This window comes from Castor canadensis, chromosome 1 (genome assembly GCF_047511655.1).
Source record: "Castor canadensis chromosome 1, mCasCan1.hap1v2, whole genome shotgun sequence".
In the NCBI taxonomy this organism is placed as follows: Eukaryota; Metazoa; Chordata; class Mammalia; order Rodentia; family Castoridae; genus Castor; species Castor canadensis.
The window spans coordinates 124,397,740-124,413,498 of NC_133386.1; the positions used below are offsets into that span (position 1 = coordinate 124,397,740).

The following is a 15,759-nucleotide window of genomic DNA, read 5'->3' on the forward strand; positions in this document are numbered from 1 at the left end:
TATTGTGGTCTCCTCTGAGGAAGAAGCAAAGTGAACCACAGTAGCTGAAATGGAAACCTTAGAGAATGAAGTTAAGTAAATAGTTGATCTCTGGGGAAACCGCCAGGAACATAGCTCCAAAGCATAATATATTCCCAAATACAAAAGACAGACAAGGACTTTTAACCAATATAAGGAAATAAAATTGGGAGGTCACTGTCATACCTTTAGCCCGATGAATTTAGATATTATACTGTGAAGAAATTTTCCAATAGTCACCACATGGAAAATGTGTGCTGGGCTGCATGGAGGGAGGACATACCTATAGTTCCAGTTCCCAGTTCAGGAGCTAGAGATGGGAAGGACTGCAGTTTGAGGCCAACCCTGGGCAAAAACAGTTAGCAAGACTCCCATCTCAACCAATAAGCCAGATATGTTTAAGAGCTTATAATGCCAGCTATGTGGCAGGTATCAGTGGGAGGATCATGATCCAAGAGCAGCCCTGGGCAAAAACATGAAACCCTACCCAAAAAGTAACTAAAGCAGAAAGGGCTGGGAGTGTGGTCGAAATGGTGGAGCACCTTCCTAGAAAACCCAAGGCCCTGGCTTCAAACCTTAATAATGTGCTTAATTTATCCTTCTGTAGGCCACTGTGTTGGACATTGCATAAAGTGAGTTAAGCAATCACAAATACTGTTATGTAAAGATGATTTCTAATCTGTAACAAGCCTCACAAATATTACAAGTAGTGCTAACATTAAGAGTAGGAAAATGGCTCTGGCCTCTTAAGAACAGCATCCTAGAAGCCTATTTCAGAAATAGAAGCTAGGCTCACAAGGTGACCATGCAATGGGGTAGAGGGCTTCCTTGGGAAGTATAAGGCCTGAGGGAGCAACAGCCATGGCACATGTGGCCGAGTATGACAATGGAAGACAGTCCCATCTGGTGCTCAGTCGGAGAAGGTCTACTTCCTTCCACAAATATCAGATGACTTATTTAGTTTGGCTTTAGGGCACTGTCACAGTTACTTATCACCAAGGAAAATGAAGCATCCCAAAGGCTGAATAGTAAGCATACTGAACACAATGAGCACAGTGAGTCTGACATCGCCTGCTGCAGTCAGACCAATGTGATCCCATTACTAAATGCTGCCATGTTTATGGTTCACTCATTTCTGGGGCTTTTTACTTCACAAGCAATGCTGGCATGAATTGCCCATTCCCCGGGAAGGAGTGACTGCTCGGTCAGCTGGAACAAAAGCATGGCAGCTGTCACATTCAGGCATTGATAACACCCTCGCACACATTATTTCTCAAGTGCAAATCCACATCAAACCACGGAGCTTATTAATGCATACATAGCTGACTGTTCAGATGAGCGTAAAATCAAGGGCATGTACTTTTTATATCGTGCCGCCACCTAACTTGTTCCCTGACTCCCCAGCAGTGAGAGGCTTCCCCACATCTCTTCGCCCTGCCACCTCCGATCTCTTTCTACCTCCTTGCTCCATGATGTGCTGCTTACTTCTGCCTTTGTGTGTAATTATACACAAAGTTAGCCTTTGTTCGGCTAACTTCCCATTTAATCATTCATGTATATTCACTCAATAATCACTGAATTGAGCTTCATGCCACATGTAAATGAGTAAGTCATGGCTTTTGCCCTCCAAGAACTTGCAGATTAGGCAAGCAGACAAAAAAATTCCCCCATTAGAGGAGAACAACCTAAAGCAAGTTTCTGCTACAGTAAGCGGAAAGAGAATTCAGGAAAACAAATCGAGTATCATGAACCAAGCAAGTCAAAGGAGATCGAGAATTACATGTGTGGAAAATCATCATCTCTCTCTCGAATTATCTCTTGGTCTAGCCCAGCATCTTCTGCACCCAAGAATGACATCCACTTATAGCTTCTGTGGATAGGACTTTTGGGGACAAGAGTTCAGGAAACTCTTACTTTATGTTGCAGCTCTCTGTTACATCCAAAACCATGTTAATTTCTAACTTCAGGGGGTGTTTGGTTTTTAATACAAAGAATTCTGTTTCAAAAGTCTTAGTATAATAGGAAGTCTCATTGACTAGGGTTTAAAAAAATTATTTGAGTTCTTACCCCAGATTGGTCTATTAAGTGTACAGACTAGGGAAGTTCTTTCATTATTTCTGGTCTCCATGATCTGTGCTGGAAAGGGACTGACTAAGCCAGGTGTTCCAGGTCCAGATCTCTAGCATCTTAACTGACACACAAGGCAGTGACACCTTCAGAAATTCTGCATGTACCTGTGATGTATCCTGGTGGATCAACCAAAATCTCTCTGCATTTGGCTGACCTTTTTTATAATACCTGGAGAACATGGGAGGATAAAACTACCATTGGTTAAGCATTAGTAAATTTTAGAGAGAGTTCAGATTTTCAGTTCTCCCCTACCTTGATTTGTCCTTGAGACTAGGCCAGGTTTAAAAAAAAACTTACAATGATTAAGCAACATTTATATACAGTTAATGATAAACCAATGGTTGACAAACTGATAAAAAGAAAAAGACAGATAGTCCTAGGCATAATTGCTTTATAGCCCATTGTCCTATCAGAACAAAAACAAAGTAAGCATCTGAGTTTCTTCTTTTGTGTGTGTGTGTGTGTGTGTGTGTGTGTGTGTGCGTGTGTGTGTATTAATTGACACATAGTAATTACACACATTTATAGACTATGGTATAATTTCAGTACATGAATATAATGTATACTGATCAGATCAGAGTTATTGGCATATATATCACCTCATGCATATTTCATTTCTTTTTTTGTTGGGAACATTTAAATCCCCTCTACTAGCTATTTTGAAATACTCAATTAACTGTCACCAACCATAGTTATCCTGTTATCCAACTGCACCCTGTACCTGTAAATCATACTAGAAATTCTTTTATACCAAGTTCATCTATTCTGGCTCACTATTTGACCAAATTATGTGATTACTGTCTATTTGAAAACATTTTAGTACCAGCGATTTTATTAGCATATGTTAATTTACAAAGGGGTTCCATTGTGATATTTCCATATATCATATTTCAGTCCTTCAGCAGGTCCTTCAGCTGTCATTTGGTTATAAAAACAGGAAGCCCAGAGCTCCTATTGCTATAGGCATGCCTTGACACTTACAGAAGCTGAGGAGCAAGAGCTGCAGCATACCTTTCTGCCAGGAGAGACACATGGGCCGAAGGGCTCTGCCCTATTTTCTATAATTCTTTAGAAGCACTTTGTGTTTTTCCACTCCACATGTTCCCTGATGCACACTGACAATGAACAGCAACCCTTAAGGAGGACGAGGGAAGAAATCAAAGCCTTTTGCAAGGTCGAGACTCACGAACGGTCAAGCCTACCTCTCTCAGATATGATGAGACCCCAACAAGGCAAGATATACTTTCCCTTCCCTCCATCTCCCCTGCCTCTGACCACCTGGAAGATTTTCTTCAGTTCTATGTCCCACATTTAAGAGCAGCTGAAATGTACCAAAATAGGTCAAATGAAGGATGGTCAAAAGTTTGGATTTAGAACTCATTTCCAGATGAAAGAAGTAGGATAATTTATTCTAAAGAAGTAGATGCCTCAATGGACACTCAGGCACTTCATTTAAGTACCCTAGGGCCAGCCCTGGAGAAAGGTTAGCCCTACTCTAGAAACTGCAGGGGACAGAACAGGGACAAGCCACTACAAAACATGAGGAGACAGGCTCTGCTTCCATCCAATGCGAGGCCAAGAGCATGCCCTCATCAACAGTGAGCTCCCTGGCAGGAAGCCCTGGATGAAATTAGTCCAGAAAAGACAGGTCAAAAACAAAGACTAGGTAACTACTACTAAGATTAAATTGTGCTTCCTGCAGCGTTCTCTGCCATGCATTTTAAGTTTTCAGGATTTGGTATATTTGCTTTGTGTTCTAATACCAAGCCTTCATTTTCCCAGGGAGATGAATAAGCGTCTAACAGAGGAACAAGCCAAGAAAACCTACGATCGAGCAATTAAACTAGAACAAGAATTTGGAGAATATTTTACAGGTAAGTTCCCTTACTTTGGTATTTGAGAAAGGAGATAAACCATCTAACATTTGGCTTAGAGAGGGCTCCAGGCCTGGTATACCTGAGCCCTAAAATCTCCCTGCTGAGAATTCCTAATACTATTTTACGCATAGTAAGGGTTCTCTGCTTCAGCCATTTGATTTACAACTCTAGGTTCTCTCTTCTCTGAGTGCAGCTGCAGTCACTCCCAGGTTCCAGGTGGCCCTATCGAATGCCATGAGAGGCAGGCGCCCCTGAGCTTTCTCCAGCTATTAAGGAGATTTTCAGCATTGATACCTCATTAAGCTATCACTCTGATAGCATCAGAAAACTTGAAAAAGAAACTTTTCAGGCTCAAAATAGGCAATGGCCATGCAGTTACTCTTTGGTTTTTGTTTGGTTTAGTTTTCCTTTTATGGTGCTGGGGATCAAACCCAGGGCCTTGGTGCATGCTAGGCAAGTGATCTACCCCAAGTCACCCTCCCAACCCCTATAGAAGTTATTCTTCAAGATCAGTCTCCAGTCCTCCACTCTCTGTCTAGACTCCATCAGCAGCACTTGAACAACACACTTGGAACCCTTTCCTGTGTTTTATTTAATTCTGTATCCTCAATGTAAACCCTTTTTTTTTTTCTTTTTAAATTTCTTTGGAAACATGAAGTTAGGAGACTAGCAAAAGAATTCCTTCCCTCTGGATATCCTGAGTTCTCTGCTCTTTTATATTTTCATGATTAAATCCACAGAACAACCAGAACTGGTAGAATTGACCTTATAACTGATTCTCAATGGTTTAAAAATAATAACTGTCCTCCTGAATTACCTGGTGTGAAATTAGATGTTTTATTTTTTATCATATAAGAATACAGAAAGTGCCAGTAACATGGCAGTTGGAAAATATTTTTAATAGGATAATATTAGGTAAAGTTTCTGTCAATAACTGAAATGTGAGTTAGGTTTAATCCTAAAAGACCATCCAATAAGAAAATCAAATCATTTTTACCAGTGTTTCATTTTCAGGAATAAAACATTATAATTAGTATACTCTGAGATTATTTTTGAAGATCTAAACTGTATTTCAGTAGCAATTTATTTTGAATCCTTGGTGTATATGGATAGTACTGATGTGTTTTGGAAATTTCGCTACCAGATAGCTTTTGTTCAAAGGAAATAAAATCTACTTAAATCTACTCGGAGTGACCTAGTTAAGTAATGTACAGTTTAACTATATATCTTTCCTCTTATTTATGTTTCTTATAAGTAGTGGCTATCAGGTGTTCTCAGTATAAATAGCCCTATATGGTAAGCTCTTAATTTACCACATTACCTAGAGAATAATTGGGGTTTCCTATTAGGGGTTAGGGCAGTTAATGTTTCCTCCAAAGTCTTCATTATGTCCTCATCTAAAATACCTGAATTTCTCTCTCAGCTAAAATAAATATAGAGACTATAAAGCCAGATTTTTTTTTTTTTTTTTGCAAAACATGGAATTCAATCTGAAAGTCAATCAACTGCAGTGCCTGGCTCTGAGTAGGCTCCCATAAAAGACTTGTTAAATAAATGAATGATTTATTGTCAGAATTAAAGATTGCATGTATTTATTACTGATCTAGGACATGCATTGAAAGCAGTTTTTTTTTTTAAATATTGATGTGACCTTGCTCATGTGAATTTTCTGTTTTTACTACTGAAAGTGATACTAAGCTTCCTGAGGGTTTGTTTGTCACTGACTCCAGCTTCTGTCCGTGAGTGATGAGTGTTCTGTTCCCTTACCCCCAGGGAATGATTCTTAACTCCAGACATGTTCCCTTTTGTTACAGCTATTGTCCAAGGAGACACCTTAGAGGATATATATAACCAATGCAAGCTTGTCATTGAAGAGCAGTCTGGGCCTTTCATCTGGATTCCCTCAAAGGAAAAGTTATAAACTAGCTACTGCGCCTCTGACAACGACAGAAGAGCATTTAGAAGAACAAAATATATATAATATTCTACTTGGAGGCTTTTATGTTTTTGTTGCATTTATGTTTTTGCAGTCAATGTGAATTCTTATGAATGTACAACACAAACTGTGTGAAGCCATGAAGGAAGCGGAGGGGCCAAATGGTAGGACAGAAAAGACATTGCAGTATGCAGGAAGGCTTTGGTTTGTTCAGAGTACCAGGTGTAGGGATGAACCTCTGACAGGCTTTCTGCCCAGAAGACGGGCAGCCTCCTCACCCCGGCAGATGTCCAGAGCTGATTTAGCTGCTGAGCTCTCTGTGTTTTTTTGCTTTAAAAGAAAAGTTGGCAGCACTCGAACCTCACCAACCTTCCCATTACCCACATCTGTAATTGGTACACTTCGAATTTTATAACTATGCACATCCTTTGATTTCTTAACAAGCAAAGAAAATAAAGAAGGGAAAAAGAAAGGAGTCCCTTTGGAGATGGCATACTATCAGGGAAGGATAATTGTGTAGTTTCTTTGACTGGCATCTGCAAAGATGAGCATTTCATAAAATTCACAAGTGTATTGAGGACTAACCTTACTGAGAGGAGGGGATTCCACCTGGGATTAGCTTTATGATTGTTGATTGTCTATTTTGCCATTTATAAACTGAAAGAAGGCACTAAAGATGAGAATAATTTATACAATAAAAATATATTAAATGTATAGACATGAATTTCTATAGGTTAAAAAAGTTTTGTGAACTATTTTGTAAAGACTAATTAATTGAAAGACGAAATGTATGCACTATCAGCAAGTGATCAAATTCCAAGAACTGAAAGTTGCACTCTCCCTTTCATTGCCAATGACGCATTCAGAGCATCTGAGTTCCTTCCAAGTCTGACAAAGACTTCTGCCTCATGTACCTCCCATGATCTCCCTTGCACACTAGTGATACACTCTTATGGAGCACATTTCTTAATGAGTTGCCCTCGTGGATATTTTTGGAGGACATTTGGGAAATACAGTTTTCAGCTGATGGCTTTTAGAAACAAACTCATGCAAATGATCTCAAGCTTTTCTCTAGTTAAATAACCTGGGCCTACCATGCAAATAGTTGAATAACTTGCCTCCAATTCCTAAAGTACCATTCTGGCCAACCATGGTTATTCTCTTTTTGTTTCACAGAGTGACTGAGAGTTTTCTAACAGTCTGAGTTGGTATTACATGGGGAGATCTGTCCTGAGACGCACTATTTCTTTGAGGAAGAAAGAGAAGTATGTGGTTGTGTTGGGGGGGGTGAGGGGTGCAGATCTTTTGTTTCAGTATATAGGGCAAAGAGATAGAATCACAAAGAAAGATGATTTATGACTTCAAGCTCAACCAAACTACCTTCCTTGGGGCTGCACCTGGACCAAGTTTATTTTATAACAATTATAATAATGATGACTTTAAAAAAGAAACCTCCCAAAGCCTATAAACTGAAATAGAAGAGTTTCCCACTTTAGAGCTGATGGTGACATCATCATTGGTTTTTCCCAAGGTGTTTAGAGAGAGACCTTCCAGTGGTATTAATAACCACTCAACTCTGGGCTCTGTACATTCCCAGATTAAGCCCCATTGCCTTATTTCTGGGGTACATCAAGACCTGGCAGGATTCTGCCACACTGTGCAGCAAACCAGCATGTAGGCTGGGGTGGGAGAGCAAAAGATAGTCATCAGAATGATGGGGCTTCTTCACAGTAAACACATCATAGCTCAAAAATGAGAGTCTCTTTCCAAAAACAGATGGTCGTTCATCTTACACTAAATACCATTTTCTGCCTAGTTGCAGTCACCAAAAGAAACATAAAAATGCAAAATTTTGCATCTACATAGAGTCTTGAGGCTGCCTCTGCCAATGGACGGGCTAGCAATGCATTTTCCCTCTGATGAAAGTTAAATTTCCAGAGACATCCTTAGAGGGCTCAAGATGTTAAAGATGTATCCATGTCTGCAACACACCAGTTTCAGGTCAAGGCCAACCTTCACTAATATCATTCCCAAAAGTTTTCTGCCACCAGAATGCCATTCCTGATCCCAGCTCTATTTTTAGGCCACCATGATAACTTCTTTGGTTTCTCAACTGAGCATGCAACCATTTATTTAGAGAACCGTCATTAATGAGTAGATGTTTTCTTGGGTCGTGCGATGTGCTTTCCATTTAATAGTGTTGCTGTGGCTGAGTACAATCAAATTGAACCACCAACTCTTGGTTTTGTAGTAATATTTATTTTCCTAGTGTAGATGCTTTCAGATTAGAACTGGCATTTGCACTGATTTTTTATGTAGATTTATATAAATATATATATACATATATATTTGCTTGAAGAATTACCAAGCAAATTGGTGAGAGGGTCTTTTCCTAGAATTTCCACCTCCATTTGTTGTGTTGTCTTGCGCTTTCCAATGTTGAGGTCTCTATGGCTCCAATGAACTGGTGTATTTTGCAGCAAGTCTGATGACTGGTTTGGAAATGGCATGAAAGTTACCCAGAATACATCTGGCGCAAATGCACTTGGAGCCTGGGGCCAGACTGGTGCTAACACTGCAAACTTTGTCCGGAGCTCTCTCCAATCTGAAGGCTTGCTGGGGGGCGCAATGTCACCTTCATATGCTGGGCCCTTTCGGAAAAGTGCCAGATCGTGTCACTGGTGCTATTTTTCATGCTCTGGTACAATGTGTAGCACCACCGGGGGTCTCAGCTTTACCAAAATCAAAATCCCATTGGTCAGCCGATTGCTGGGGCATTTGTTTCCTGCTCTCCTCTCACAAAATTCGTTGGCCATTTATTTGCAGGCCTTTCCTCCTAGACCCAAATTCCTGGTTTGGCTCATCTGCTTATTAGCAAGCCCATCTTTACGAAGCTGCCCTCAGGTGCCTCTGTGAGCTGTCTTAGATCCTACTGCCAGCCCTTCAGGACTGAGCCAGGGAAAACCTCTCCACATCTCTGGCTTTCACCTTTTTTTCTCATTCTTTTCCACTGCTCTCCTATTTCTACCTTACTCCATCCCTCTTTTTTTTTTTTTCCCTCTCTTTTGATCCTTTCTATCCTGTGTTGACCTGGTCCTATAATCCTTTATTCCATCCCCTTTCTTGTCCATCTCTCCTTTTGTCTCATTGCCATTCCTTTCCTATTCCCTCCCTCTCCACATCTTTGATCATTCCCACCATCTACTCATTAATTTTTCTGTCCTATAAAGGGCTCATGGCTGATTCAGACAGCAAGTCCATACACTGGACAAATGACACAAATACTTGGGGTCGCCCTATTACCTACTCAGCCCCGAAAGCAAAGCTGAGCATGAGGCCCTGACCTGGAGCCAGCTCCAGCACGCCTCCTGGAGCCAGCCTGCACCGCTGCACAGCAGTGATGATGCAAGAGCTGTGCACCCCATGGCACCTGGGAGCCTCTGCCTGAATCTGGTCCTCCACAAGCTCATTCCCAACACCACCTGAGGCTCTGAGGACAAACACTTCCTCTCAATAAAGGCAGACTCTGGCCCAATGATTATTCTGAGAGCAAACCTGTTCCTTCTCACTGAAGCTATGACATTACCCTGGTTTGGAGAGAGAGATTTCTTTCCCACTTCCTTTTTGCCCATTTTCATGTGAAGCCCCCTTGCTTTTCAGCTGGTGATTGCTCTGGTGAGATTGAATGGACTCGCTGGTGAAATAACATCTCCTGTTTCCTGCCTTGGTCCTGCCTAAAATTCCTACAAAAAAAGTATTTAAGCCAAGGACTCAGGCTAGTTCCAAAATTTATCATACTAATTTGTCACTCCTATGTGGGGAAAAAGGATCGATTCCCTTAAAGCATGTGGAGTACCTCCTGTGACAACTGATTTGCCAGGAGACTCCCTGAAACTCTGTGGATATGTAGGTATGGTATACATGGAACCATGTATATGCATATTAGGTATGAGTTAATGTGGTTGGAAACTTAAACACACACTCCAGTCTGTAAATAACCTTCCTCACTGAAATCTGTGCTTCAGAAATCATTTCTTGTATAGCTGTGCAGTGTCTTGTAGCAGCTGAGGACAAGCTAAGACAGGCAGATAATTTAGACAAAGATCAGCTAAAAGAGTACAGTATCTCCCTAGCAACTCATGAGGACAGACAACCAACCAAGTGGCAAGGTTGACTCCCAACTGGACAGCAAACTTTTTTTCTCTTCTTTTCGAATTTGTGTTTCCTAAGTGTGTCTTAACTTCTGAGTGCACCAGGTTGTACCTGTTAGATCCTTTTGATATGACAATTTTGTGCTTCTCTCTGACAGGATGTTTCTCCATTGAGATGTAAATGCAGGCAAGGGGTCTCACTCCTTGCCTGGGCTGGAGTTTACAGAGACACTGCACAGCTTACACTCCTGTTAAGTGTAAATATTCAACACTTCCATTCCATTTGTGTAAAAAAATAAAGCACACACGATTATAAAATCAAGATGTATATTTCATACTCAGTGTGTCTGTGAATATTTATTGCGTTTCCAAGTGCCGGCAGTGGCCCCATTGTTAAAAATGCTTGATAGAGTGTTTATAAACATGTCATGGTTTTATTATGAGATATAAATATTAAAACATTTTATACTTTATAGCAAATTATATTCTACCAAAGCATAATTTGTCTTATAGAGAAGAGAATCACTCATTTTCTATTTTTATCAAATTTGTCTGATTTCAGAGCTGAAGTGCAGTTAGGGTTAGGTTTGTTCTGAGAAATATTGGCGCCACTGAGAGGAACTGAAAAGTGGCACTTTTGCATATTTTAAAATATTTGGTTACCATCTTGCCTGCTTTTAATCAGGGGTGATTATTGCTTTTAAAGACATAACTATGTGGAGGAAAAAGTTCCCACTTTTTTCGGAGTTTTATGATTGCAGAAAATGCTAGGAATGGAATTTTTTTTCTTTTCTGATACTTATGATACACAAAAAGGCATAATTTGTTGAGGCAGTGTCATTATCTATGTACATTGGGGCCACAACACATACCTGCTCCAAAGGTCTGAACTTATCAAAAAAGTCAGGCTTGCGAATCTGGATCTGCCAATCCTGAATTCTTCACTTCAGGTTAAACATATGCTTCGTCATCATGACATTTAGACAGCACAGGTGTGGCAGCTGGAGAACCAAAATGAATTCCTCCCATCAAAGGGGTGAAATGTCATCATGAAAGAAACCATTCTGAAGTATGCTTCATGATAAATTCCCAAATACTTGGATCAGCTATTCGGGAAGCCAGGTTAGATGACCCTATCATCCTTGCTATCACTGGACCAACAGGAGTGATGGCTGATGCTGTTCCTGGTGCTTGGAGTTAAAGACCCTCAGTTTAAGACACTGACACTGCAAAACCAATGCAGACCTCAAATTTTGACAATTATATAATTTTTAACATTTACACAGCCTCACCTGGTTTTAAATTAATGGTGACACTACACAAACACCAGATTCTCTTCAATAATGAGTGTGTTGATTCAGAAGATAAAGCTAGAAAAGCATTTGATTTTTTTCTTTGTTTCCTGTTTCATTTCTGTGTAACTATTTTAAAATCATAGTCCAAAACCTAGGCCCAAGAGATACACACCAGTTCCCTCAAATCTTTTGTCTTAGGCCTATCTTCCAGTTCTGGTTCTGTTTTGTTTGGATGGTTCATCAGCTAACCTCTGCTTTTTAAGGCTTCAGAAGGATGACTTGCATGGATATTGCACAGCAAGAAAGCTAACCTTACCAGCAGATAAACACATAAAACAGATTTGACACAAAATATAATGGATTCCAACCTGAAAAGAGAAGAGAGAGAGAAAAGTACTTTCTTTTCAGAAAGACATAAAAATATCAAACTCCTTGTAACTCTGAAAGGCAATCTACAATGAACATTTCCTTGGTAACAGAGTTAGAGTCCCTCAGAAAGAACAGTTTTTTGTTTGTTTGTTTGTTTGTTTTACAGTTCTAGGGTCTGAACTCAGGTCCTACACCTTGAGCCACTCCACTAGCCCTTTTTTTTGTGATGGGTTTTTTTCAAGATAGGGTCTTGGAAACTATTTGCCCAGACTGGCTTTAAACTGCGAGCCTCCTGATCTCTGCCTCTGAGTAGCCAGGATTATAGGCGTGAGCCACCAGTGCCTGGTTAGGAGAGCAGTTAATTTCTATTCAACAAACATATGAAACCAGTAAGATGAAAGGCTGGATCCTAGTTGGACTGCTTTATTTTGATGAGCTGCACCTGTGTCTCTGATAGTCTTAGTAACTTTTCAACAGAAACTTTTGACATTCTGGATTAAAGAACTGTCCCCCTTGGGCTTTCCAAACCAGTTTCTTCTTATGATATTCATCTCAATTACTTTCAGCCACTATATCACAGTCTTTTTCATTAACAATTGGAGGTTTGATTTTTTTATTTGTATTCTCAATCTTTTACTTTGAACTAATTAATAGATTCATAAGAAATTGCAAAAATATTCACAGAGATTGTGAACTGATCGCTCAGTTTGCCCCAATGGTAACATCTGAAATAAGTATAGCAAAATATCAAAACCAGTAGATTGACATTGATATGGCCCACAGAGATCATTTAATTTCACCAGTTTTATAAGCACTTATTTTTGTTAATTTGAGTTCTATGATATTTCACTATAAGGTTTGATTTTTTGACTACCTGCAATTCTTCAGAGTATAAAGTTATAGAAAAGTGTCATGTATTAAACTGGGATTAATTAACACATTAAAATTTTGAGTATTTAAGTCAACATGCGAAGAAAGGCCAACAGTTGCTTAATTAAAATTTTCCCACAAGGAAAACATTTCCAGAGGAACTGGGATTTTAAATCATTTATCTAGTAATCATTCCTTACACTTTTGTTCAGCAAATGATAAACACCTGTCTGCCACCAGGCTCTATTTACATGCTGGAGTAAAAGATTAAAAAATAAATTCGTTGTCTCAAGGAATGCAATCCTCATAGAAGGGACTTAAAAGAAAAAAACAAAAATGATTAAAATGCAGAAGCTCTAAAACAGACGAGTGAGTGCATAAAGAAAGACTTCCAAAGAGTGACATAGACATCTAGGATTTGAGGCAGTTTAGGACATAGAAGAAATGCCATGGAACTCCTCAGACCCCAAGTAGCTTATCCTTTCATGCTATACTCTTTATCTTACACCAATGCTATCCTTTGGTGGTATAAGTTGTAAGACAAAAAGCCTTGAGGTGATCCTACCCTCTATTATCACTCAGATAAAACCAGGATGTGGATCAGGCCCCCTGCATGTGATTAGTGTCTAGGAGCTGGATTGTGTAAGTGTACATGAACAGAGTGACTGTCAATCACTCTGCCCAATCCACCAGAACCTACCAAAACTTTACCCCACTTGCAGGCCATTGGAGATTGGAAACAGTCCAAGTTTTCCCCACTCCCAAGTTAAGGATGGTATATTAAAACAGCCTTAAAACAAAAGCCTGCCCTTTTTTTTCTGCTTGTGGTTTCCCCCTACCACCAGATGTGTGGGGGCATGCTTTTTGTGATGCCTTCCCTTTACCTTCAATAAACTTCTATTATCACCCTCACCATATCTACTTATCCTGCTTGCATGCATCCACATAGGATATAAGAATCTGGAATTTTCTGTTTACCAATGACTACAATAGAGTCAAACATACACCTGCTCACAATTTGCTGCATTGCACACACCTGGGGAAGAACCTTCATAGAAAAACTGAGTCTCTTCTTTGGCCTTCCTTAGTCTGTCAGCCCCCACCCTCCCTGCATCTCATCCCTCCAAATCTCACTGGCTACATGACTGGCCTACCAATCTATAGCCATGTGAGCTTTTATTTAGTTTAGTTTTTAGTTTTTAGTTTAGTTTAGTTTTTGACTGGGCAGGAGTGAATGTGACAAGTTAGCATAAACTAGCTTGCCAGGTGAACAAAAGGGGGCAGGTAAGGTGGCCATGAGATATGGGAATAACCTCCCAATATCTGAGAACTGGCAACTCTAACAGGAGGCAAGAATTATCAAGAAGCAAGAAACTACTTGCACAATTGATCAAGACAAAGGACAATCCTTGCACTCATAAGAGAGGTTGGAGAAACATGGAGAGTTTATCTTCTTTGCAATACACTGCTTGTTTTCTACATCAAAATTCTGCCTCAAAGAAAACCAGTATGGAAGGATCCCAGATGGCTGGTAACCTGCACATGACTCTGCCACAGAGAAGAACCAGGGCAACAAAGGAAAAACTGTATTTTGAGGAAAGTGATTAAGGGTAGACTGTGGAAATCACCTAGGAAGTGAAGGGAACCCTACTAGCTTACTGGTAGGAAAGGGGTAGGGTGACACTCCACACTGCCAGGAAAATGTACATGGGAGGTACCAACACCCTCCTAACTACCAAAGGCCTCAAAGTCTTTTAATCCAGATAGGGAAGCTGGCTGATCTAAGAATGACTGCTCTGCTCCAAATAAGGAACTCCAATAGGTCCCTCTCCTAACCCTTAAGGCCAAGCTGTTACACCAACAACTGCTAAATGCCATCTTGCCTTAGGGTCCTGCAGTCAGCCCCCTAGTGCTGCTGAAAGCCTTGGGCCTATATGCATTTCTCAGGACAGATGACAGTCCCCTCAGCATCCTCTAGCTTCAGATCCAGCAGCAGTCATAGCTACAGTCCAAGTTCCATTCATGCTTGCCCAGTGGGAACTAGGGAACCTTTTCTGCTCAGCCCACAACCTGGGGTCTGCAACTGCTGGTGCCAAAGTCTCAGCTTCAACTATGCTTGTCTGTCAGAGACTGGGGATGGTCATAAGGCTTCCCACAGCTTCAGGAATGCAACTACCAGTGCCCTATTCCCTGGCACCACCTGCTCATCCTGTGGGAATTAGGGGAGGTCTCCTCCCTGGCCAAGGCTGTGGCCTGGGGACTGTGGCTGCTGGTGTTAAAAGCCCTGACATCAGCCAAGCTTGTCTCATAAGATCAGGAAATGATCCTATCCAGGTCCTGCATCTTCAGGACTGTGGCTCCCAATGCCAGTCCCACCAGCACTTGCTCCAACAAAACTATGCTTCAGAAATTAAGGTGAAATAACCTTTCCCAGATAAGCAGAAACTAAGCAAATTCATCAGCACCAGACCAGCCCTACAAGAAACACTTAAGAGAGATCTACACTAAAAACAAAAACATGACAACACACAAATGTATAAAACTCACTAGACAAACAGATACAAGAGAGAAAAAGGAAAGAAAATTGAACTTTATCTTGACAAAAAAACTACCAAGTCACAAATATAAATACTAAGAGAGGTAGAAAGGAATGAAGATTACACAAAAGAAGAAAATATTTATTAAAATGACAGGAAGAAGTACATACATATAAACAATAACCTTGAATATAAATGGATCAAATTCACTAATCAAAAGGCACAGACTGGCTGAATACATTTAAAAAAAAAAAGTGCTGACTTCGGCAGCACATATACTAAAATTGGAACGATACAGAGAAGATTAGCATGGCCCCTGCACAAGGATGACACGCAAATTCTTGAAGCGTTCCATATTTTTATGCAGCCATGAAGAAGAACGAAATGTTATCATTCGCTGGTGAATGGATGGAATTGGAGAACATCATTCTGAGTGAGGTTAGCCTGGCCCAAAAGACCAAAAATCATATGTTCTCCCTCATATGTGGACATTAGATCAAGGGCAAACACAACAAGGGGATTGGATTTTGAGCACATGATAAAAGCGAGAGCACACAAGGGAGGGGTGAGGATAGG

At 40.4% G+C, this 15,759-nt stretch overlaps 1 protein-coding gene and 1 non-coding gene across 23 annotated transcripts in view; both read left to right on the top strand.

The window, feature by feature from the left end:
• Dlg2 (discs large MAGUK scaffold protein 2) overlaps positions 1-10,434 on the top strand; it is a 2,025,432-nt gene extending 2,014,998 nt beyond the window's left edge. For all 22 annotated transcript variants that reach the window (XM_074081674.1, XM_074081712.1, XM_074081675.1 and 19 more), the window contains 2 exons: positions 3,931-4,022; positions 5,840-10,434. In XM_074081674.1, coding sequence (XP_073937775.1) covers positions 3,931-4,022; positions 5,840-5,946 — 199 coding nt within the window. In that variant the 3' untranslated portion in view covers positions 5,947-10,434. The remainder of the gene's footprint in view (positions 1-3,930; positions 4,023-5,839) is intronic.
• Positions 10,435-15,437: 5,003 nt separating this feature from the next.
• LOC141415871 (U6 spliceosomal RNA) lies at positions 15,438-15,544 on the top strand. Its single transcript, XR_012440828.1, has one exon. It is a non-coding gene; the product is annotated as a U6 spliceosomal RNA (small nuclear RNA).
• Positions 15,545-15,759: the final 215 nt, after the last annotated feature.